The sequence below is a fragment of the Vipera ursinii genome (genome assembly GCF_947247035.1).
Source record: "Vipera ursinii genome assembly, chromosome: 1".
NCBI classification, from domain to species: Eukaryota; Metazoa; Chordata; class Lepidosauria; order Squamata; family Viperidae; genus Vipera; species Vipera ursinii.
The window spans coordinates 174,931,710-174,955,021 of NC_139512.1; the positions used below are offsets into that span (position 1 = coordinate 174,931,710).

The 23,312-nt window shown below is 39.9% G+C and overlaps 3 protein-coding genes across 9 annotated transcripts in view; 1 reads left to right on the plus strand and 2 right to left on the minus strand.

Annotated features, from left to right (window-relative positions):
• Positions 1-1,454: 1,454 nt before the first annotated feature.
• On the minus strand, positions 1,455-9,215 carry PPIL3 (peptidylprolyl isomerase like 3). 3 transcript variants are annotated; one of them, XR_014490896.1, is made up of 7 exons: positions 8,937-9,215; positions 7,156-7,230; positions 6,361-6,454; positions 5,492-5,559; positions 4,378-4,496; positions 2,000-3,023; positions 1,455-1,679 (listed from the first exon to the last, which is right to left on the minus strand). XR_014490896.1 is itself a non-coding variant. In XM_083350003.1 (6 exons), exons 1-6 carry the CDS (start codon positions 8,937-8,939, stop codon positions 2,897-2,899), a joined length of 486 nt encoding a protein of 161 aa, XP_083206129.1. In that variant the 5' UTR covers positions 8,940-9,215; the 3' UTR covers positions 1,735-2,896. The 3 variants fall into 3 exon arrangements, 2 of the variants coding, with proteins under 2 accessions (XP_083206129.1, XP_083206130.1); XM_083350003.1 differs by lacking the exon at positions 1,455-1,679 and having other exon boundaries at positions 1,735-3,023; XM_083350004.1 differs by lacking the exons at positions 1,455-1,679; positions 8,937-9,215 and having other exon boundaries at positions 1,735-3,023; positions 7,125-7,204.
• A 101-nt stretch (positions 9,216-9,316) lies between these two features.
• On the plus strand, positions 9,317-23,307 carry NIF3L1 (NGG1 interacting factor 3 like 1). 5 transcript variants are annotated; one of them, XM_083349999.1, is made up of 8 exons: positions 9,317-9,522; positions 13,514-13,957; positions 14,814-14,979; positions 17,743-17,869; positions 19,532-19,670; positions 20,704-20,787; positions 21,263-21,471; positions 22,884-23,307. In XM_083349999.1, the coding sequence occupies exons 2-7, from the start codon at positions 13,522-13,524 to the stop codon at positions 21,445-21,447; spliced, it is 1,137 nt and encodes a 378-aa protein (XP_083206125.1). In that variant the 5' UTR covers positions 9,317-9,522; positions 13,514-13,521; the 3' UTR covers positions 21,448-21,471; positions 22,884-23,307. The 5 variants fall into 5 exon arrangements, with proteins under 5 accessions (XP_083206125.1, XP_083206126.1, XP_083206124.1 ...); XM_083350000.1 differs by having other exon boundaries at positions 22,889-23,307; XM_083350002.1 differs by lacking the exon at positions 22,884-23,307 and adding an exon at positions 10,404-10,503 and having other exon boundaries at positions 9,355-9,522; positions 21,263-21,537.
• Positions 21,576-23,312, minus strand: part of ORC2 (origin recognition complex subunit 2) — a 33,714-nt gene continuing 31,977 nt past the window's right edge. The window contains exon 18 of the mRNA XM_083350005.1: positions 21,576-22,816. Within this exon, the coding sequence (XP_083206131.1) occupies positions 22,733-22,816 (84 nt within the window). The 3' untranslated portion in view covers positions 21,576-22,732. The remainder of the gene's footprint in view (positions 22,817-23,312) is intronic.

Below are 23,312 nucleotides of genomic sequence, written 5' to 3' on the forward strand. Positions count from 1 at the left end.
TCCCTTCGTCCAGTGCGCTCCCACAGGGAGGGCCTTCTCAGGGTGCCGCCGGTAAAAGATTGCCGGCGGATAACACCCAGGGGAAGGGCCTTCTCAGTGGGTGCGCCTGCCCTGTGGAACCAGCTGCCCGTGGAGCTTAGGACTGCCCCCAACCTTTGTTCATTTCGCCGGGACCTGAAGACCTGGCTCTTTGAGCTCTCTGGCCCAGGCTGAGAATTTTTAACTGGGGTTTTTATTTTAAGGGATAATCTTTTTAAATTGTTTTTTAACTTTTGTATTGTGTATTGCTGATTTTAAATACCCTGTAAACCGTCCTGAGTCCTTCGGGAAAGGGCGGTATATAAATCTAATAAAATTAAAATTAAATATAATCAAGGACATACCCAAGATGATAACTGCCCAGCACATTTCCTGTCCCTAATCTGGACCTTGCAGTAGTTGCAAAGAGTGTATTACTGATCTTCAAGCATCAGTAAGGCCCACAGCATCTTTGCTTTAGTAGCAAGAAGTCATACAATAAATTAACTCTGGAATGAGGTTCCCCTGAAACCTGGATGTTCCCCGCTCTCCAGGCCTTTAGTGACGTGCATGGAACCCCTTTGGATTATACAGGGGTTTTATTTCATTCTTGTTTTTTGCCATTTTCTAAATTCTATTTTTTATTTTTGTTCTTGTATTTTAAAACAATATTTTTACTTGCGAGCCAGAGTTTTTGGGAATCAGGTGGTATTTAAATTTAATAAATCTGGGCCACCACAAACCATTGTCTTGATTCAGAATGGGACAGTTCCTCCTCCTCCTGATCTCCCTTTCAGCCCGTGTTGCTAAGGAGCATCCATACCACTGCCTCCCTTGTACCACACAAAGAGCTTCTCCTCCGGGCCCAATTGATGTCTCCACTACTGTTTTAGGAGCAGCAGTGGGACTAATATCTAACAGCCATCACTCTCTCCACCACCACCCCTTAACTCATTAACCTTGGCACTTGACCTGGCTTAGCTCTTCCTCCCTGGCTTTTTCAGTGGGGTTTTTCTGAAGGTGCAAGACTTCTTTAGGTCTGCAGAAGAGGAAGGAGAAACCAGCCAATTTAAGCAAAAAAAAAGGGGGGGGCTTTTTAACAGCAGTGCTGTCAAGAGAATGCACATACAGTTGGAAGAATTCATCTCCCGCTCCAAAACAAGCACACAAGCCTTATTTAGTGGAAAGGTTTTCTTTGGAGGGAGGAAACATTTTAAACTCAAAAGCAGCTGACTTAAGAAAAAGAATGGATGGGGGAATCCCTTTCTATAACCACCATCACTCACTCTCTCTCTCTCTCTCAAGATTTCAAAAATATCTAAAAAGTTACAATAGAAAATTCCCAGTAACAATTAAAATTAAAACAATTAAAAGGGAGCACTCAAAATATTTTGACCCAAAAATATTTGAACAATTTTTATGTCCACACAAAGCACCAGAAATCATGTACACAAATGATTTTGTGCAGAGTCCTGATGAAAACCATGAAATTTATTCAATTACCTTCAGTAACACATTCTTGTTGCAAAAATAAGGGGAGATCCTGAACATTTTTTGAAAAAGTGGGAGTAAAATTGTGTGTGCATGTGCTTTTTGCTATATATATTGTCTACATTTATTGTAATTTTGGAGTTTGTTGTATGCCACTATGAATCAATATGCTTCAGCAATGCAATGTCGTGTGGTCGCACAGAGAGACGGACACTTGAGCTGGGTATTACTTCTTTATTTGGATCATGAATGAAGCTGGAGCAAAGGGGTTTACCTGGCGTCTCTTATACCTCTTATAGATTTGAACCTGGGCTTCCCGCCAGTGCAGGTGGCCAATGGATTTAAACCCTGGCTTCCCGCCAGAGCTGACCATGTCCTGGGGCTGTCAATGACTCGCTCTATTCAGGCTTTCCCGCCAAAGCGGTTATAGCCTGGAGCTGTCCAGCCCCCTGCTGTGCTGACATTTCTGTGTGTTCTTAACAGCATACACTACAAGCAATATATAAATCCAATAAATAAAAATGACAATTTTAGGAATATTAACATTAAAACACAGAACTTACATAAATATTCATACATCTTTGCTTTGCTTCCTCCGCCCTCATCTTTTCTGACGCAATGAAGTCTCCTGTGGCGCGCACGCTTTGTGAGATGCGTCAACGTTTACAAAACCAGAGGAGCGGGACAAATTTGGGGATTAGGAATTCGGTGGATCGCTTAAAGGCCAAATGTAGGGTAAAATTCTTCAAAGGACTATGTAAAAAAAAATGCTACTCGTATACGAAGAGAAAGTATATTGGAACGTATTAAAGGCTGTTTTAAACTAGGCAACAAGGTTTCAGAAGACATTCAGGCAAACGATTCTGATGTGTGGTCCTTAGGATTACCACTCCTTCCTGAAGAAGATGGAGGAAAAAAAGAAGGAGAAAGAGAAGAAGGAGAAAAACTATGTGCCGGGCAAAATTCAGCTACCGTAAAACCTGAGGAAGAATTTGAAATCTTGACAGATTCCTCTTTTGAGCAGTCTTCTACGTGTTGCTTTATTTTGTTCATCCAATTTCCTTGAATGAACCTAGATTTATCTTCTAGCATTCTTTGTCAATCAACTCTGCAGTTTATTGATTTCAGATTCTTAATGAATTATAAAAAATTATGTCTGGCACCTAAATAGCCTCTATGCAGCTTTTCCAAAAGAAACCTTCAATTAATCTCTGGTATTCTTGACAAAGGTGAATGTTCAAAAACGGGAGACTGTAGTCAATCCAGGTACACTGTCTAGAACCATAGGAGAAATAGAAAAATGTTTGATGCTAAACAGTTTGAATATCAAGGTCTGAAATTTGTCTCCTGCAAAATGTTCAAATTTTAAAAAGTTGATCCATTGTAGCTATTGAGCAAATGGGTTAGCGTGAATTGTCACATCTTTAATATGAACATCATTCAAGGGGCGAAATGTCTTTTCATTTATAGGCAGTTTCTCCAGCTCATCAAGTGTATCCAAGCCATCGATTACTCTGCACAAAGAAATAAAAAATAATGAGAATTTCCTTGCATAGAAAGGCATGTGTCTACTCTCATCTTTATTAAAAGCTGTTACGGGGTTACATGCTCATTTACAAATAGGCTACCGTGATGCCTGTGGCCAATGACAAAAAGTCTATGGCAGAATGTTGAGATGACTTTCTGTCATGCTCCCCTACTTTCTAAGAAATTCTCTATTAACTCAGCTGTTACGTTTTTAGTAGACAGACTTCCAAGGAAAACACTGGAATATAGTCACCCATGATTTTAATTTTTCAAGAAAGTATGTGACACACAGGCATTATTGTAAATAATTGTTATGTAGAGCAGGGCTTTTCAACCAGTGGTATGAGTAGCACCTGTGGTACATTGGCACCTGGCAGGTGGTACGCGACCATCCTAGAAAAGTGGTAGCGGGGGAGGGGAATGAGCTGAACCGGTGGCAGCATCACACAAGCCTAAGCGAGAGACGGCTGGAGCTGCAGGGCCCAGGATCAGCACCGCGCTCCAGCTGGAACTTGGTGCTGATCCTGGTGCTTCTGAGCCCAGAAGCACCGATCAGCTGGAATGTTGCATCTCCAGGGTCTTGTGATTTACATTCAGATGCTTGGCAACTGATTCATATTTATGACGGCCACAGTGTCCCAGGGTCATGTGAAGTGACCAAAACCTGCTGCAACCACCTAGCAGAGGGGGAGAATAAAAACCAAACACCCCCCTCCCCACCCCTGCTGCCAATGCTCAACAGAAATGCTCACAATAATGAAAACCTCGGACAGGAGGAAGAGCGCCGCCAGGCAGGCAGGCAGGCGTCTTGCTCGGCTGTGGCTTGGGGGGTACTTTTTCAGTGCCATTGTAACTTTGAAGAGTCACTAAGCGAACTGTTGTAAGTCGAGGACTACTTGTACTTCATCATTTTTTTCCTTTTTTCTGTTTTTTTGGTCATCAAGTTTTTGACACCTTGCTAGGGCTGACTGGCGGTACCCGGATATTGAGATATCCTAAAAGTGGTACAATGGTAAAAAAGTTGAAAAGCCCTGATATAGTGGACTCCAGTTTCTAGAATCCTCCAGTCAACATGGCCATTGCTGTGATTTCTGGGAGTTGCACATGTATCTGGAAAATACCCTAGTTCGGGAAAGTCGTGCTTTGGTTTGGGCATTTGCAGCATGCCAGTTTTCCATTTTTAAAAATACATTTTTAAAAAAAAGCTAAGGTGGGATAGGTTGCAGAGTAGCAGAGGAGATATCTGATAAATGATTTTTCCCCCTAAACCATGCAGTCTCCATTCTATTAGACCTCTTGTATATAATCTTGTATTTTATTCAGTAACATTGGATTACTTACTTCCCAAAGACAGTATATTTCATGTCGAGATGTGGCTGTTTGCCATAAGTGATAAAGAACTGAGATCCATTTGTATTCGGACCATTGTTTGCCATGGAAACAACTCCACGGACACTGTGCTAAAAGTGAATCAGGAAATTAGAACATATGTACTCTGGTAAAATATTTTTTATTTCTAACTTTTCTGTTTTATCTCAAGGTAGCTTGCAGACTAAAACTCTAAACAGGCAAAGGCTTGACATATCTCTGGTCCGATTTGCTAAATTCCGCCTTTTCCAAATTTGGGACTATAAGGCTCTTTACTGTTCTCTGCTACAACGTCCTCTAGTGATTTGTTGGTGCACATATTCCAAAAATCCATGGAGCTATATAAAAGAACAATCTCTGTCTCTGCAATAACTTTGACAATGTTTCCTTTTCTTCTGGCCATCCCAGGTAATTAATAATAATAATAATAATAATAATGATGATGATGATGATGATGATGTATGGATCCTGTTGATGGATGGATGGAAACCCTGAAGCAAACTATCATTACATAAAAGTAACCTAGATTTTGCATTATGACTCAGCTAGGGAAAAGACTGTTAGGTCTACCTAAAGCATTACAAGTCCTATCTCCTAGCTGTACTCATGCCCAAAGCCTACCCATCATCTCCAATATAAGGGAATGGAAATCAAATGACCAACGTGATCTTCTTCCATAGTTAAGTTCATAGTTACCTTATGCTCAGGTAATTTTTAGAAAATGTACAACTTAAACAAGGAACTGCAATGAGAAAAAGAAAAAGCCTTGGTGGAGCAGTGGGCTAATGCCTCCTTAAGTCACACCAGCTGCCTGCAATTAGTGCAGGTTTGCATCCCACCAGGCTCAAGGTTGACTCAGCCTTCCATCCTTCCGAGGTAGGTAAAATGAGGACCCAGATTGATGGGGGCAATTAAGCTGACTTTGTAATAATGCCGCTTGGGGTGTGTGTGAAAGCCCTAATAAGCAGGCATATACATAGAATGAAGGCTACTGCTAAGCTTGTAAGCCGCCCTGAGTCTTCGGAGAAGGGCGGGATATAAATGGAATTAAAATTTAAAAAATAAAAAAAAATTAAAAAAAAATCACCTTTAAGTATTCACTGTATTCATCTTCAAATTTTCTGCCCCAAATACTGATTCCTCCTTTCCCAGAACCTGATGTAATCAAAGAGATGGGATCAGGGAGAAGGGGAAGAAACAGACACATGGATCAAGTGGGCTCCAAAATCAAGGCACAAAGTCAACAACACAACCCAAAAGTTCTATCTCCCCCAATTCCTAAAAAAACAAAAAAAGTAATAAATAAGATGGAGAAGTTTTCTCTCATTTTGGCTGGCGTTTCTGAAAAATACAATAAATGTTTACTGTTCTCTAGCTGCTCAAACCTCAGGCAAGCTTCAAATGACCTCTTAAATCCCAAAAATTTGTAATGTTAAGGTGTCTGTGTGGGTTTATTTTTTTTTAAGATCTGCTGAATTCAAAAGCCATTCAATAGATGGCTTTTATTTATCTTTTTTAAATTCAAGTTTAAAAAACTACAGTGGTCCTTGGTGCTCACTGAACCTGAGTGTTTTCTTGCAGATGTTTCATTACCCAAACTAAACATCATCAGTGGGATTTGCTCTGGAAGTGGGGTTTGATCTCAGTTTACATTCTAGTGTCTCCCTCTGTTAGTGTTGGTTCTTTTCTTGGGCTGTTTACTGTTAGCTTGTTTAGCACTTCCTTGATTGGGATATTGCCTACTTATTGATTGTCGGTGTGATGTTAATATTGATGCTAATCTCTGCTCATCTGGGTGTTAAAAACCACTGTTTGGCAAATCAGTTTGCAAAATTTACACAGCAAATTCATAAAATTACAATTCTCATCTTTGTAATAAAATGATTTTCTTAACAGTAAAGTAGTCTTGCTTCAGGGGAATGGCATCATGTATATAACTTTAATAAAAGGAATTACCAGTTGGGTCTCCCGTCTGAACCATAAAGCCTTTGATATTTCGATGAAAAGTACAGCCATTGTAGTAGTTACTAGCACAGAGAGCCAGAAAATTCTAAGGAAAGAACCAGAAAGTCAGTTAAGAAACAAACCAGTATACAAAACATTTTATACTCCAATGACTTCCTTAGACATAACAGCCATGACCAAATGCTGTGCTTAATTAGGGCTCAGTGAAATCTGAATATGCCTTTTGTTTCCTTCTCTCTTCTGCTAAGCCATCACTGACTGTTAGTGGGAAGTCAAACAATTCCATTCTAAAACATATTTTGAAAGCTATGTCATTTAAACAAAACATAGTTAACAACAGAATGCAAGTAAAAGGTGTGAACTAAAATGGATGAAAATGTTCACTGCAGAACCGTAAAAAGTCAGAAATAGTAAGTGTATCTGGTGTTTATCTATTTTGTCAAAATTGAATGTATAGAGGTAAAAGGATTAGTGAGTTAATTTTATAAATTACAGCAGAATGCCTATTAAGACGTGAAAATGGTTAGTACTTTCTAAATCTTTGGAAATTATAGTTTCTAAAATTTCCAAGCAGTATGGCCAATAAATTGGGCCTAAGAATGCTAATTTTAAACGCATCAGATTAAAGAAATATAGGATTGAGATGGATTTAAGGAAGATAAACAAAGATAACAAAGCATATCTTCCCTAGTCTGTTTTCTTATACATTCTCTTATGCTGAAAATTTTGTTTATAAAATCTGAATTGTTCCTTACTTCAATGGTATCTTTTATTTTCATGACTTACTTCACAAGCTTTTGGTGTTCGTTCACAGAATAACTCAATTTTAATATCGCCAACATCAGTGTGCAATGTGACAGCCTGGAGGAGAAATTGAACTACATTATTTTTTTGTAGCAGACAAATCCCAGATTGTTGGGGGCAATTAAGATGACTTTGTAATAATGCCGCTTGGGGTGTGTGTGTGAAAGCCCTAATAAGCAGGCATATACATAGAATGAAGGCTACTGCTAAGCTTGTAAGCCGCCCTGAGTCTTCGGAGAAGGGCGGGATATAAATGGAATTAAATAAAAATAAATAAATAAAAATAAATGCAGTCAAACAGCAATCCAATTAAAATAATTGACTGTAAAAGGAAATATGGTGTATATGTGCCTCCCATTAAGTTCTAAGGCAGAGGTCCCAACCAGGGATGCGAATCGATATTCCAGGAGATGCAAAAACTTGGGTTTTCAAAATTATAGTGTATATGCATAATTTGTTGCTGTTATTTCAAACTTTTGTAAAGGGTGCAAGAATATATCAGAAGTATTCTAGGGGTACGGGCAGTGGTGGCATTCAGCCGGTTCGCACCACTTCGGCAGAACTGGTAGCTAATTTTTTTGTTGCCCAGGCCCAGAATGGACTTCCGGAAGCGGCATCCACACTGAGAACCGGTTGTTCACATATCTGAATCCCACCACTGGGTGTGGGGTATAGAAAAGGTTGGAAACCAGTGATCTAAAGGATAACAGAGTTCCAGTCCAGCAAATTCTTAAAGAGTACCTTAAGCTAAATTAAATATCAATTCGTAGTCTTTTTAGAGAATATACTGCCATCAGTTTTCTGTATTTTAAATGTCAGGCTTGGAATGGGTGTGTATAATAGGCTGGACCCAGCTTTAGTCACGTTTAGAGTGGCATCACTAAAATCATCCAAGCAAGTACTACAACTATAATTTTTCATCATTTATTTATTTTAATTCCATTTATATCCCGCCCTTCTCCTAAGACTCAGGGCGGCTTACAAGCTTAGCAGTAGCCTTCATTCTATGTATATGCCTGCTTATTAGAGCTTTCACACACACACACCCCCAAGCGGCATTATTACAAAGTCAGCTTATTGCCCCCAACAATCTGGGTCCTCATTTTACCTCCCTCCGAAGGATGGAAGGCTGAGTCAACCTTGAGCCTGGTGGGATGCGAACCTGCACTAATTGCAGGCAGCTGGTGTTACTTAAGGAGGCATTAGCCCACTGCTCCACCAAGGCTCATCCTCATCTCAGCAAGGCTAATTGGAGATCCCAACACCCATCAAGTTTTATACTGATCTTCAAACAGGTGTTTGATCTTTCTGCACAGAAATCACAAGGCACAGGTATTGGTGTTAACAGCCCAAAGGATATGGATACCGGATTGCTGATGAGGTCTAGTCAAAAACGCCTCTGGAAAATGTTTTCACCCAAGACCCGGCTAAGGGATCCGTGTCTTGCAAAATTCCCTATTCCCACATGTCCAAGGATGCCAAGTCGACTCTATAGTGAAATTGCACATGGACGCGAAGCAACGGTACTGCCGAATAGAAAGCTATTCCGATAGAATAATCAGGGGTCTTCAAACTCGGCCCTTTTATGACTCATGGACTTCAATTCCCAGAATTCCTCAGCCAGTGTGCCTGGCTGAGGAATTCTGGGAGTTGAAGTCCATGAGTCATAAAAGGGCCGAGTTTGAAGACCTCTGCGATAGATCTAGAGGTCCGGGTACACCTTATACGCGCTATGGAAGAGTCCTGAAGCCGCAAAGCCTCACCATCTTCGCCGGTTAGCGGGTGGAAAACAACGCGCCCGTGTCTGAAGGCGTCCCGAAAAGCAGCACCGTCGAAACCGGCGGAAAAGCAGCACATGGCCAAGAAACCCGGCTAGAGAGAAGCGGAGCGGTTTCTCAGGCTAAAGGCTTGGGGAATTTCCTCGCTGCTCCAGTACGGCGGCCGCAGAAGAAGGGGCGATCTTTTCGCGAGACACCACGACGGGGCAAAAGCAAGGAAATGTCCGCCCGCCTCTCCCCCTCCGCACGCCAGGTCTTCAGGCCCGCCAGGAAGGCGCGCGAGGCCAAACGCGCAGGCGCAAAAACGCCTTCCCATAGTATCTTCGGCATTCAGGCCCCGCCTACGGATCTGCCGCGCTCGGCCTTGCTCGCGAAGCCCTGGGCTCCGCCTCCGCCAGGCGGCAGAGGAGAAGGCGCTTCTCGCGTAACTCTGCCCGGCCGCCTTGCTTGCCTAAATGCACGCGTGCAGTACGGGACTTGAGGACGTGGTTCACACGTAGGGGCGTTTTTCCAGGAAAGGGAGAATGCAGCGATTCATTTCAAGAATCTGAGGAAAGGGTTGGCTGTTTGGGTAAGGAGGCAGCCGCAAATGCAGCTGGGGCGGGGGGGGGGGCCACGAGGCGGCGATTGTAATTTTTTTTTTAAAATTCCATTTATATCCCGCCCTTCTCCGAAGACTCAGGGCGGCTTACAATCTAAAGCACAATGTGCTTAGCAATAGCCTTCATTCTATGTATATACCTGCTTATTAGGGCTTTCACACACACCACAGCGGCATTATTACAAAGTCAGCTTATTGCCCCCAACAATCTGGGTCCTCATTTTACCTACCTCGGAAGGATGGAAGGCTGAGTCAACCTTGAGCCTGGTGGGATGCGAACCTGCACTAATTGCAGGCAGCTGGTGTTACTTAGGGAGGTATTAGCCCACTGCTCCACCAATTTACTGTGCCTTATTTGGAAATAAAAAAAAATCCCACGAAAACTAGGAAAGCTTACCTGGGAGGAATGCCCGTTGGTTGGAGTCGTGCAATCCTCCCAGGAAATAAAACATACGGCAGGGTTTAATATAGTAAGGAATTGAGAAAGGTTTGGTTTTTTTTCTCCCTGCTTTTCTCCCCGTGCTTGCCCGGCAAGAGGACGGTTACTTTGTATTTTATGACGTTTCTTGTGTTTTATCTCAGGAATTCGTCCACACAAAGCAACGTATATCGGTAATAATAGATGAATAATTGAAAAGGGAGGGAAAGCAAGGCAGAAGGAATAATGGTTATATTTATTTTGCAAACTTTTGCATTTGAGTTGATTCTTGTTAGGCAAGATATCCATCTTTAAAGCAGATCTTGTCTCGAATAAGCTTGTTTCATATTTCTATCATTCTTGTGGATTTGACTGCAGCTTTCCTGATCTGATATTTATATCTTAAATGAACAATAATTGTTGTTTTTGAAAGATCCAAATAAGACTGGACTCATCCTTTCAAAGCCCGTTTTATTAGTCATCTTTTTTAAAAAGTTTGCTCTTCGGAAATCAAACTTTACTGCTCCATTGAGGCATGTAGGATTTTTCTTTCTGAATGTATAATGATACTGCAGTAATATGACTAAAAGCCCTGTTCGGAAAAACTAAGGTGAAATTTTGTGGGGGGTTTTCTTGAAAATGACACAGCTGGATTCGTTCACAACACTACACCATCAGTTAGGATTTGCAAGCACCAAGGTTCACATGATGAGTTAACTCAAACAAATTGCATTATGGCTTTATCCAGCAGTTCTCCAGAGTTTAGGGTTGTCAAAACTCACTTCAAGAGCTGGTCCCTGCTTTGACTACATAAGCTCATCAAACTTTAAAAGTCTAGTGATAAGCATATGAACATTTAATTTAATTATCAAAAGTATCGTATTTTCCGGTGTATAAGACGACCCCCTACATTTCCTGTTAAATTATAGGGTTTGGGCTATACTCGCCGTATAAGACTACCCCTCTTCCAACGCACACCAAATAAAAATTAAAAAACATCAGATTTGATTTTAATATGGTAATTTTAATTCAAATGCTTATGACATGCAGGTGCTTAGTAGGAAAACTGTCACTTATAAACATAAGGCTGTTTGTCATCAAACATGTAAACATAAAACAGTGCAAGTGGATTAAACATAATAATAATAATAATAATAATAATAATAATAATAATAATAATAATAATAATAATATAAGAAGAAGTAGTTGGAGGGGACCTTGGAGGTCATCTAGTCCAACCCCCTGCTAAGGCAGGAAACCCTATACCATTTCAGACAAATGGCTGTCCAGTCTCTTCTTAAAAACTTCCAGTGTTGGAGCATTCACCGCTTCTGGAGGCAGGTTGTTCCACTGGTTAATTGTTCTAACTGTCAGGAAGTTTCTCCTTAGTTCTAGGTTGCTTCTCTCCTTGATTAGTTTCCATCCATTACTTCTTGTCCTGCTTTCAGGTGCTTTGGAGAATAGCTTGACTCCCTCTTCTTTGTGGCAGCCCCTGATTCCAGCAACCATTCCCTATTTTCCTAATTCACTTTTTCACTTTTCCTAATTCACTCTAAAGCTTTCCCTGCGCAGAGCCTTAAGTAAAACCAGCTGCCTGCAATTAGTGCAGCTTCGCATCCCACCAGGCTCAAGGTTGACTCAGCCTTCCATCCTTCCAAGGTAGGTAAAATGAGGACCCAGATTGTTGGGGGCAATAAGCTGACTTTGTAATAATGCTGTTTGGGGTGTGTGTGAAAGCCCTAATAAACAGGCATATACACAGAATGAAGGCTATTGCTAAGCACATTGATTTGTGCTTTAAATTGTAAGCCACCCTGAGTCTTTGGAGAAGGGCAGGATATAAATAGGATTTTTTAAAAAAAAGACCAAATGGGAGATCCGCTCCAGGTTTTCCAGCCAGCCCGCCCAGTTCCTGAGTCAAATGTGTCCTTAGAGCTAAGCCGCTTCTCTGGCTGCTGCCTTCCCCACCTGCCTTTCAAGTTGGGATATACTACAGCTGCTCTCCAACTTTAGAAGGAAAGACGCCCAGACCCCAGCCTGTAAAAAATAACAGACTGCAGCTTCTTCTCCAATTGGTCCCGCTTTCCCTGTGCAGACTAAATGGGAGATTCGCTCCAGGTTTTCCAGCCAGCCCTGTCCCTAAATTTTCAGCACCTGGTGTATAAGACGACCCCTGACCTTTGAGAAGATTTTCATGGGTTAAAAAGTAGTCTTATACGCATACGGTAGGAAAATAGGTAGAAGGATTATATATGCCCATCTCGAGTTATATGAAGTAAAGGTGGGATATAAACCAAATACTACTACTAATAAAATATTTCTTGTCCAGCCAGTGAAATCACTGACTTGTGAGAAAGTTATGCAAATTCATTTATTATTTTAGGAAGTTGCAGTGTGCATGTTGCAACCTACCAGTAGTTACATGGAACTACTGCTGATTCCTTGTTATCTTCCCATTTTAAACATTTTTACGGAAAACTAACTGAGAAACCAACCATTTTGTACAAAGCAAATTCTCAACATTTCTATTTAGTAAGTGTCTCTAGGCCCTCTATGGGTAACTGCTAGGTAATAAGTAAGTGGTTGCCTCCTGGTACTTTTTGGGGAAAGATGCTCACCTGCACAGAAAAAGTAAGGAAAAGATGAGATGGGAATGGTAGGAAACATCCTGAGATTCAAGTGAACAATCTTCCTGCTTGCCTGCTTGTAAATTGGTGCCATTAATTATTTCCTCCTTGGCAGCTACTTTTGGCCTGCCTTTCTAGGGAGCTCACGCCTGTCTCTGCTGCCTGATAAGGTTGAATAGTTTACAGTACCACTGAAGGCAGAAGAAGTCTGCACAAGATTGAGCCACTCTTAGTCATGTGAAGAAAACAGAAATTTTTTCTGTAGAAGTAAGATTTTCCAAGAATAAACTGCTTGAAAATTGTCTGGAATGTGTGTGTGTGTGTAGGTGTGTAGATAGACAGACAGACAGACATATATACTTTAGCTGGTACGGTCAGTTTTGGTGGGGGTGTAGTTTCTTCTTGTCTGGTATTGATCCCTGCTTACTTGTATGTCGGCTGCTGCAGAGGATGTGTTCTACTCTTCTTGTGTCCTTCAAAGTTTCAAGATGCTAATAGTTTCACAGTTGAAACTGGGATTGAGTCCATCCATGTGTTGTTCGTCAAAAGCTCCTTAATTTCACAGCCTGATAGACCAAGCCAAATCCAAACCTGCTGGGGAATTCCTGGAAGCTTGGCATTCAGATTAATAATGATTAATAAAGAGATGAACCACATTTACATAGTATTAAAAAAAGTCATAGTAAAAAAACAAGAAGGAAAAAGAACACATCCGCTCTTGTGCTCTTATTAACATGTTCAGTTGCACTGATATTGTTACTGAGTCTGGTGAACTCTCTGCAAACAAACGAGCTCAGAGAGCAATAGAACTCCACAGTTCAGTCCTGAGCTACTGATAATCTCTTTTATTAGAGAATATTATTTTATTGCACTTTCTGTTACTTTTGGCAATATTGTTGCTTTTGGGTTTTTCTAGCAATCTGAATGCCTCTGTCCTGTGTGAAGCTGATTACACGACCTTTTTTGCAAGCACCGCCCTTGATTGTTCAGCCTTTGCGCTTCATCATGGATCTGAAAGACCTTGTTACTTCCTTAAATGGTTTTGCTTCACTTTCCCTGGCTGAAAGTTGGGATAATGTGGGGCTCTTGGTTGAGCCAAGTCCTCCTCATATTGTCAATACCCTTTTTCTCACCAATGATTTAACTGAAGATGTGATGCAGGAAGCCCTAGAGAAGAAAGCAAACCTCATCCTTTCTTATCACCCACCCATTTTCCACCCACTGAAACGTATAACATGGAGAACATGGAAGGAGCGTCTGGTAATCCGAGCCTTGGAAAACAGAGTTGGCATTTATTCTCCTCACACAGCATATGATGCCATACCTAATGGAGTCAATGACTGGCTTGCTACAGGACTGGGTGAGGCATTCTTGTCAGTAATTACACTATACGTAAAACAGGAATCTATGACCACAAGCCAAACACAAAGTAGATAATAACATATGTTTTAAAATGCACGTTTCTATTCTTGCTAGCATTTTACATTATAAGTTTCTATTGAAATGTGTCAGCAGAAGGACTATGCTAGATAAGTAAAATCTTTGTTGCTGTTAAACAATGAAAAAATACTAGACTGAGGTATATATTCACATCCAAATATTATTTGTAAGGAGCTCCTCTCTCCGTCTTGAAGTACCATACTATCATCCCCACTAAAAAATTGACACCTTTTCAAAGGACTGAAGTGAAACAGCTCTTTTAATTCTACTACGTCAGATTCATGAAATAGGGCAATCCAAAGAGAGTACTTATGTCTCAATATTCTCTGCACAAATAGTATGCACATATAAATGGCCAAAAATCCAGAACCTATTATGTGAATCTATGTGAATCATAAACATGGATGATCAGGAATTCTAAGCAAAAATGTAGCAGGTTGCTACAGGAATTAAAGATATCGGTCACTCCTCTGCCATTTCCTTACAAGTGTGATTTAAAAACAATTGTATTTTAATAATTTTTCAGCTCTGCAGTAGTTTCAGCGCTATAGCTAATTGCTGTATTTAGTATTCAGTCCCCATTATAATCTTATGAAGAATTAAAATATTCATGTATTGCGATAACATTGGTACACTGCAATAAACCTCAACTTTCAGTAGGTTAACAACAATATACCAGGAACAATGTTATGGAAGGCATGTAATTTGATGGTTGGCAAGGTAAAACGTGGACAAGAGTATTGTGCAAATCATTTAATTTACTCTGCTTTTTTCAGGCGCTTGTACTTCTGTTCCTCTGAAACCGGCTACAGCTTCCACTCATCCTGTAGGTGGGCCTTTCCGGGTTGAATTCAGTGTATCCTCTGCTGAAAGTCTGGAAACAGTTTTATCCCAAGTCCATGCAGTCCCAGAGGTGTCACTCATTGCAACTCAATCCGCCAGGTATTGCTGGAGACCACCCTAGGTTATTTTCTTTCACCGACGAGTTTCAGTGTGATAAAAGAGCAGGTTCTTTATCTGTGACCACCTTGCAAAAATATTCTAACTTAATCCAGTAATTTTAGTTTATTTCAGAAATATTATTAAACTAATAAGTTTTGATTTCCACGTAATAACAGATTTTTAAAAGACCATAGTCGAAGAAACCAGTGTTTTTTCCAGGTATTAGATGTATATCTGATGAGACATGCTACTTTCAAGTCAAATAAATTCATTAAGAGCTAGGATTTCCCAGCATTTTTAAGACCGCTATGACTAATAGGTTGCATAATAAATTATAAGCGTAAGCTTATTGTTCCATCCCATAAACAAAGAAGCAACTTCTTCCCATGCCAGACTGTTGTTTTTTTTCCCCTCTGGCCAAATGTTGTCTAATCTGATAGGAGTGGCTCTTACAATTAGCCAAAAATACCAAGCATTAAATTTGCAACCACAGTTACAGAAAGCACAATGATATGCTTTGGTCCTACATTTTTGGGTGGTGGGTCACAGTTTTAATTAATTACAATACTGTCTTTATTCTTTTTATGAATAAGTCAAGGCGGCAAACATACATAATACTCCTTCCTCCTCCTATTTTCCCCACAACAACAAGAGCCCTATGAAGTGGGTTGGGCTGAGAGAGAATGAGTGGCCCAAAGTACCACTAGAACTTGGAATCTCCTAAGTTGTAGCCTGCTTCTTTAAACAGTGTACCAAACTGGCTCTCACTGATCAAATGTCCAGTTCCCTATCTGTGATCTTGGTGCTGAAGTGGAAGAGGACAGATAAGCAAAGGCTACATACACCAAACACCTGAGAACCCAGGAAGGAGCTCCATAGTCTCTAAGGGCCACGCTTGTGAATTAAGCCCACTCCCACACTCATCACACATTCATCTCCAAAAACGTGGCCTTTACCCCTCAAAAGTGACCCACTCTTCCCCTTCCACATAAGCCGAAGCCACAAATAGATGGAAATGAGAGCAGCATTATCTGCCTTAGTGTTCTATCCTTGTTCAAATCTATGAATGGCATCAACCAGCATTTTCATATAGCTGCCAGATGACTTGAGAGGTGGCATACGTCCTGCTTAAAGTTACCTGCCAAAGGTTGTGAATGACTGGGGGTGGTGGGATGGAGATGGTTTGTGCATGATTACTAAAGGCAATACATTTTGTGATCCGCTCATGTGAGAGAGCTAGAGGCACTGCTTTTTTTCTATAAAAAAAGGGGGGCGGAACTCAGAGGTGCTGTCACTGGGAGCGATGCCGGTGTCTTGCTATGGCGTCGCCACCCATCCTTTGCACCCTTGCCCCTGCGGCTCGGAGCTACATGCCACGGGGATTCCCCTCCCCGCAGTTACCACACTGCGGCCCGTGCTGATCCCCCACCTGGAGCTGCTCCAAACCCTGACCCAGAGCTGTGTTCCTCGTGGCAGTGGTTTCCGGTGTCAAACAGCCTCTTTCCAACCACATCCAGAAAAATTTGTAACAAACATTGGAATTCTCAAGGCCATGTTTGGTATTTCCCAGCAATCTGTTACTGGAGGGAAAAAGGAATCCCTGCTGCGTTACTGATCCCAGAGAAGCATTTACATGTATGCAGGTATCCTTAGGGTGCCATAGTTATGGATGAGAAATATTGGTTGCATAGTTGGCATTTCTGGATGTAATGCAGATATTTTGGACTTATTTTTATTTCTTTGCATGTTTGATATTTTTAAAAAGGCATATACTACTGACTACACTTACACACATATGTAACATCTTTTGTTAGGATACATGACCACTGCTTGTCCAGAATATGAAAAGTGAAAGATTGTGACTAAACAAAATTTTAATGTTCAGATAATACCACCAGAAATTATTTTAGCCTTTTTAATAAATGTTGTTATTGATGTTAAGCTCACCATGGAAAACATCATAGATAGTTATGTATATATTAGGTTAATTATTTAAAGACTGAAGTGCAACATAACTAGATTCTAAATAATCTATTTTTCAAAACACACAACAGTCCAAACAGTAAAAGTAAAGTCCAAATTAAGAATATTTCATTCTTAAGAATTGTTTAATTTAAAGTGGTTTAATTTTAATAGATGGTTATAGATTCAAAATAGTTTTCAAGAGTGTACAAAAGATACTATTTTTTTCTAGCATCAGCTAAATTAGACATATTACACTGAGAAAAATCTTTCTCATTTCTTTCCTGTTACCTTTATTGATTTCATTGCAGAGATGTTAACATAGGAAATAGATTATTTTGTTACCTAATTTTGCCTTCCAAAAGACAGAAGCAGATGAAAAATGTGAGGTTCTTTTCCTGGCTTTTTTGAATTACCGGTAGCTGTTTTAGATTCTAAAAGTTTAGTTCCTAAAGAAGTAACCTTGTAAATAATTTTAATGTCCTCTAGTGCAGGGTAGGCAACCTTGGCTCTTTTATAACTCAAGGACTTCCAGAATTCCTGAGCCAGCGTAGCTCAGCTTAGAAACCTCTCTCTTTCCCCTCACTGTGGCTGGCTCAGGATTTCTGGGAGTTGAAGTCCACGAGTCATAAAAAAAGAGCCAAGATTGCCTACTCCTAAAGCCAATAGAGGGAGCTTCTTCTTTTTTTCCTGAGCGTTCCATGAGAAAAAAAGCCCTGGCTAGAGGTAACATTTATATATTATTCACCAACAGCATATTGTAAGGGATTTTTATTAATATTTCTGTTCCAAATTTCCAAGAATTGAAGGAGAAGAACAAACACGTGTCAGCTTGAACTGTTCTCAGCTAGCTTTGTTGCAAGTGGTGGCCTTGCTTTCCCAGAAGAGCCTGCTGTATCAAACAACTGAAATCATATCACTACAGAAGGTAAACCACAGATAAACAAATCAAAGTTTATTTTCACAGAGTGTGCAAAGCTGCAAAAAGAATAAACGAAGATGTAGCAGTGTGATGGAGGAAGGTTGCTTACGTCTTAGCAAGGAAGCGAAAGAAATTACTTAGCAAGGAGATGTTCTGTTTCCAGCAGAAATAAAAGATACAGCTGCAGTTTCCTAGCAAGTGCCCTGGGGGCACAGTGGTTAGAATGCAATACTGCAGGCTGCTTCTGCTGACTGCCAGCTGCCAGCAGTTCAGCAATTTGAGTCTCACTGGCTCAAAGTTGACTCAGCCTTGCATCCTTCTGAGGTCAGTAAAATGAGGACCCAGATTGTTGGGGGCAACATGTTGACTCTGTAAACCGCTTAGAGAGGGCTGTGAAGCACTGTGAAGTGGTATATAAGTCTTTGAAGAAAATACCAGTAAGAGAAAAGACTGCTAAGAGTCTATGGCTGCATCAATCGTATACTGTATTTTGAAAAACGGGGATCAGCCAATGCTTATTTCTCCATCCCAGCCATTCATGATAGAATATAAGGTATAACCTCAAATGATCTCAACATCTAATAGAGCCGTCTTCAATTTTTGCATCCTCTTCCCATCTTTTCTTTTAAGTGCATAACTAAACGAGCTTCATGGCTCAAAAATATAATATTCCATTCTCCCCTCTTCATTTTACCATTTGTTTAAGCAGCATCTGGAGTGCTGAAAAGCTTGTCCACTCTTTTCTGAGACTTTGGGTATTAAAGTACAAAGTCTTTGACTTATGACCATAATTGAGCCCAAAATTTCCATTGCTAAGCAAGGCAGTTGTTAAATGAGCTTTGCTTCATTTTTACAACCTTTTTGCCACAGTTAAGTGAATCATCAGTTGTTAAGTGAACCATGTGGTCATTAAGCAAATCTGGTTTCCTCCATTGACTGCCAGTTGCCAAGTGCCCAAATTTATATCATGTGATTATGAGGATGATGCAACAGTTGTAAGTGTGAAAACCAGTCATAAATCACTTTTTTCAATCCCATTGTAACTTTGAATGGTCACCAAACAAATAGTTATAAATCAAGGACTACTTGTATGTGGTATCTCAGATCTGGAAATAGAACAAGCATAATCATTTGAGTAATTTGTGGTGCATATGGGATAGTTGTGAATCACAAGTTCACCTTGATCTCAGATTTAGTATCATTTACATGATACAATCATCCTAAACATGTTTAGTTTCCTTCAAAAGGGGCTTGATCCCAACTAAATTTGCAAAGGATTGACAGCTTTGTGCAATAGTGTTTAGTGCAACTGATAGGTGCATATCAAGGACAAATTGAACATAAGTTGTGGTGCTTTACTACAGGGGTCCCCAACTCCCGGTCCATGGACCGGTATCAGGCTGTGGCATGCCAGCAACCGGTCCACACAAACAAGCAAAGCCCCATCCACGGGGTTCAGGCAGCACACAAAACCATGCCCCCCTCTGGTCTGCGGAAAAACCTCTCCACGGAACCGGTCCCTGGTGCCCAAAAGGTTGGGGACCTCTGCTTTAGTGTATATCCTTGCATTTATGAAAACAGGTTTATCTAAATCTTTCTTTGTTACTACAGCAAGATAACTGCCAGAGAACCTTCATTGTAAACATTTCATTTTTGTCTTCTTTTCAGCCTCTGCTTGCCGATACTGGAATGGGACGCTTATGCACATTGCATGAACCGGCCTCTGTTTCTCTCTTGATTGAACGATTGAAAAGTCACTTAAAACTGTCTCATATTCGTCTAGCTCTTGGAGCAGGGAAATCACTGGGTATATATTCACTTTCTCTTTTTATGTTGGCAGTGGACCTTTGCTACTTGCTACCTAAAACATTCATTATTGTTTCTTTTGAGAGATGATGCTTATTAGAAGAAGGAGATTCACCTGTTTCGAAGTTATTTGACTGATACATTCAGAGGAGCCACTTATAAAAACACCCAATAGTATTTCCCACTGACTGATTTAGGGTAAAATATTGCTGTGCTATGGAATTAAATAACAGCCTTGGTGGAGCAGTGGGCTAATGCCTCCTTAAGTAATACCAGCTGCCTGCAATTAGTGCAGGTTCGCATCCCACCAGGCTCAAGGTTGACTCAGCCTTCCATCCTTCCGAGGTAGGTAAAATAAGGGCCCAGATTGTTGGGGGCAATTAAGCTGACTTTGTAATAATGCCGCTTGGGGTGTGTGTGTGAAAGCCCAGCAGGCATATACATAGAATGAAGGCTACTGCTAAGCTTGTAAGCCGCCCTGAGTCTTCGGAGAAGGGCGGGATATAAATGGAATTAAAAAATAAAAAATAAAATTAATCTGGTTCAGCCAGACCAGTCATTTAAATAATTTGGGTTGTGGGGAGGGGGAAATTATTTGAAAGTTTAGCATATTTAAAATGTTTGCAAAAGACATCTTTAGTTAGACTAAAAACAGTAAGAACTCCTTTTCATAGTGTGTGTGTGTGTGGGGGAAGCAATCCACATCCATCATTATACTTCAAAGTCTCATTTGATTACATTGTATTGCAATTGCACTCTTAAGATGCTAGCTTATGCTGCCTACTTTTGCTTAACAATAACTCTCAGAGCACTGCCCTGTTTCAATTAGAATTAACTGCTCTATCAGTTCTCTTTTTAACTGAAGATGAATGAACTTGCTTGAGTGAGTCTGTAAGGAACACAAAGGCTTGTGCACCAACCTACAATCTTTAATCCATTACCCACCCACTCTGCATCATCTCAGGGAAAACAACAAACCCAGAAGTAACCACAAAACCTGCAGCACTATACTATGCTATTTATTCTTTTTGTAGAGTCCCCAGTGAAATCAGTTGCTCTTTGTGCTGGTTCAGGAGCAAGTATTTTACAAGACACAGAAAGCGATCTCTATGTTACCGGTAAGAACCTTTTAAAAACAGGATTTTGAAACAGCTATTTTCTTATAGATCAGAAATACCAAACTCATATGGTTGATATATTTTCTGTGTTAACATTGTAAAACTATTCACTAGCTAAGTTTGTCTAAATAAAATATTAATATCCCCCTTTCTGCAATCAACTATTCATATGAAATATAAAAAACCTGGTTTGCTGAAAGGAATCCAAATTTATAAACTTTAACTACAGTACTCACTGTCCACACAGAGATCTGGATCTGGAAAAATCTTTTTAATTTTCTGAATTCTGAAAATGCCTTTCAGGTATTTTGCTGCATAATCCTGTTTTTCAGATAGTTTTGCATATTTAAGTATGTAAGTCATTCATTTGAAGTGTTTTACCTACTTCATCAGATAGGCAGGTTCTCGGGATAGTTTTAAGGAGAGACTTGTAAACAAACCTCCATCCCAAAAGACCTTTCTCATTGCATTGTAGGAGAGATGTCCCACCATGAGGTACTACATGCTGTTTCCAGAGGGATTTCTGTGATTTTGTGTGAGCACAGTAACACTGAACGAGGCTTTCTGTTAAAGCTGCAACAAATGCTAGCTGTGCATTTTATGAATAAGATCAATATCATCATTTCTGAAAGAGACAGAGACCCCCTTCAAGTTGCATAAAAGAAGCAAACATTGAGAAGTAATGTAAGTGTATATTCTTCAGAGACTTAACAAAAAATATTGGCAAAAATATACTTTGATTCCTAATGTTTTAACAATATCAAGCCTGGAAATGAATAAATGGTTGAAAAAGGCAAAATTGACTTTATTGTAGCTGAGAAAATTACATTTGAATGCTCAGATTTTTATTTTACATTTTGAGAGTATCAAATTGGCTCATGTACAGTTTCTAATTAGCAGCATTCTCTCACTGAATATTCTTTATGTCCATATATTTTTAATCTGCCTCAGAGTCATTTTACTTTCCCCAATACACTATCCTTGTCCTCTTTTCCTTCTCCGAGATCAATTTTGCTGGTCCTTTCTAAGGCAAATCAATATTTGTTACCCTAGTTTCTAACTGTACTTTCTGTATATTCATTTTTATATCAGATTTGGATTAATTTGTCATCCACTAACATCAAACATTTTCCTATATCATCCATATCAATATAACACATAAACCTCTGAAGCCAATGTTACCTTCAGGAGTGATATGGGAAAAGAGATTTGGAAGAGTCTAGAAACAGCTTATTTTCAGTTAAAGCTCTCAGTATTTCAAAAATAGTTCTTCTCTAAGACAGAAATAGTTACATGGCATAAGAGAACCATATCAAAGGATACAATTGCATGTTTGTTTTTATTCAAACAGCTTTTAAACAATCATTAGGTAAGAAAAACAGGTTAAATAAGCATGTTTGCAGTAGTTTTTATTGACAAAAACAAATAACAGCTGTTGTCATACTTTTAAAATGGCTTATATGGGGGAATCTTTTGTTCCCAAGTAAGGCTAAAAATTTAATAAACGATGATATCCACATCTCGGGTATCAATAGTTTATTTTGCTCAAGTCCAACCAGTTTCCTAACCCAATCCTTCCATCTCACATGACACACATTTGAAGATCAATAATGGTCTGCCTATAATGTATTAAATACACACCAATTAATAGCTGAAAAGCTAATGCCAATCACATGTATTATCAAGCACAAGTTCTCCAGTTCAATCCTTATTTCCAGATGATTTGTGAACAGAAGGCACAGTAGTATCAGTGGATGACATTTTCTTGGTCTATAATGATATAGACTGGCAAAGAGAAACCTGAGCAGCTAAAAATTGGCATGGTTTATACAGCATCACATTCCATTATTACAGGTAGATTAGACTCCTGAGATCTGCAAAATGGCTAAACTGTAGGAGAAAATCCAACAGTTGTTAACAGAATTGCCCTTGAAGTTATGAGCCTTCAAACATCATTATCTTTTTGTAGAAAGTCAGCCAATATTCCAGCATCCACAGGAATTAATAAATATTCCACTCCATCAACACCCTGAAAATAAATTGAGAATTAGCTTAGGAATATAAAAATGGTAATTTTTTTTACTTATTCCCTCTAGTGCAGAGGTCCCCAAACCCCAGTCCATGGACCAGAATCGGGCTGCAGCATGCTAGCAACTGGGCTGCACAAACAAGCAAAGCCCCATCTGTGAGACACAGACAGCACACAAAACTACACACCCTCCAGTCCATTGAAAAACCTCTCTCCACAGAACCGGTCCCTGGTGCCCAAAAGGTTGGGGACCTCTGGTCTAGTACATAGTTCAATATTTTGTCAGGAGTAAAGTAAACTTATCCTTGTGCAATATTTGGCTTCTTTCAATAGCCTAATTACAAAAAATATGGCATTTCATCTTCATTGGGAACATCCAATGTGATATTCTCCTGGCTTTTATCAATGTAGCCATCATAGTTCAACCTGGATTCTTTCTCAGACATGGTTAGATAAGATGTAAGTTCACAACTAACACAAAGATTCTCCTCACTTA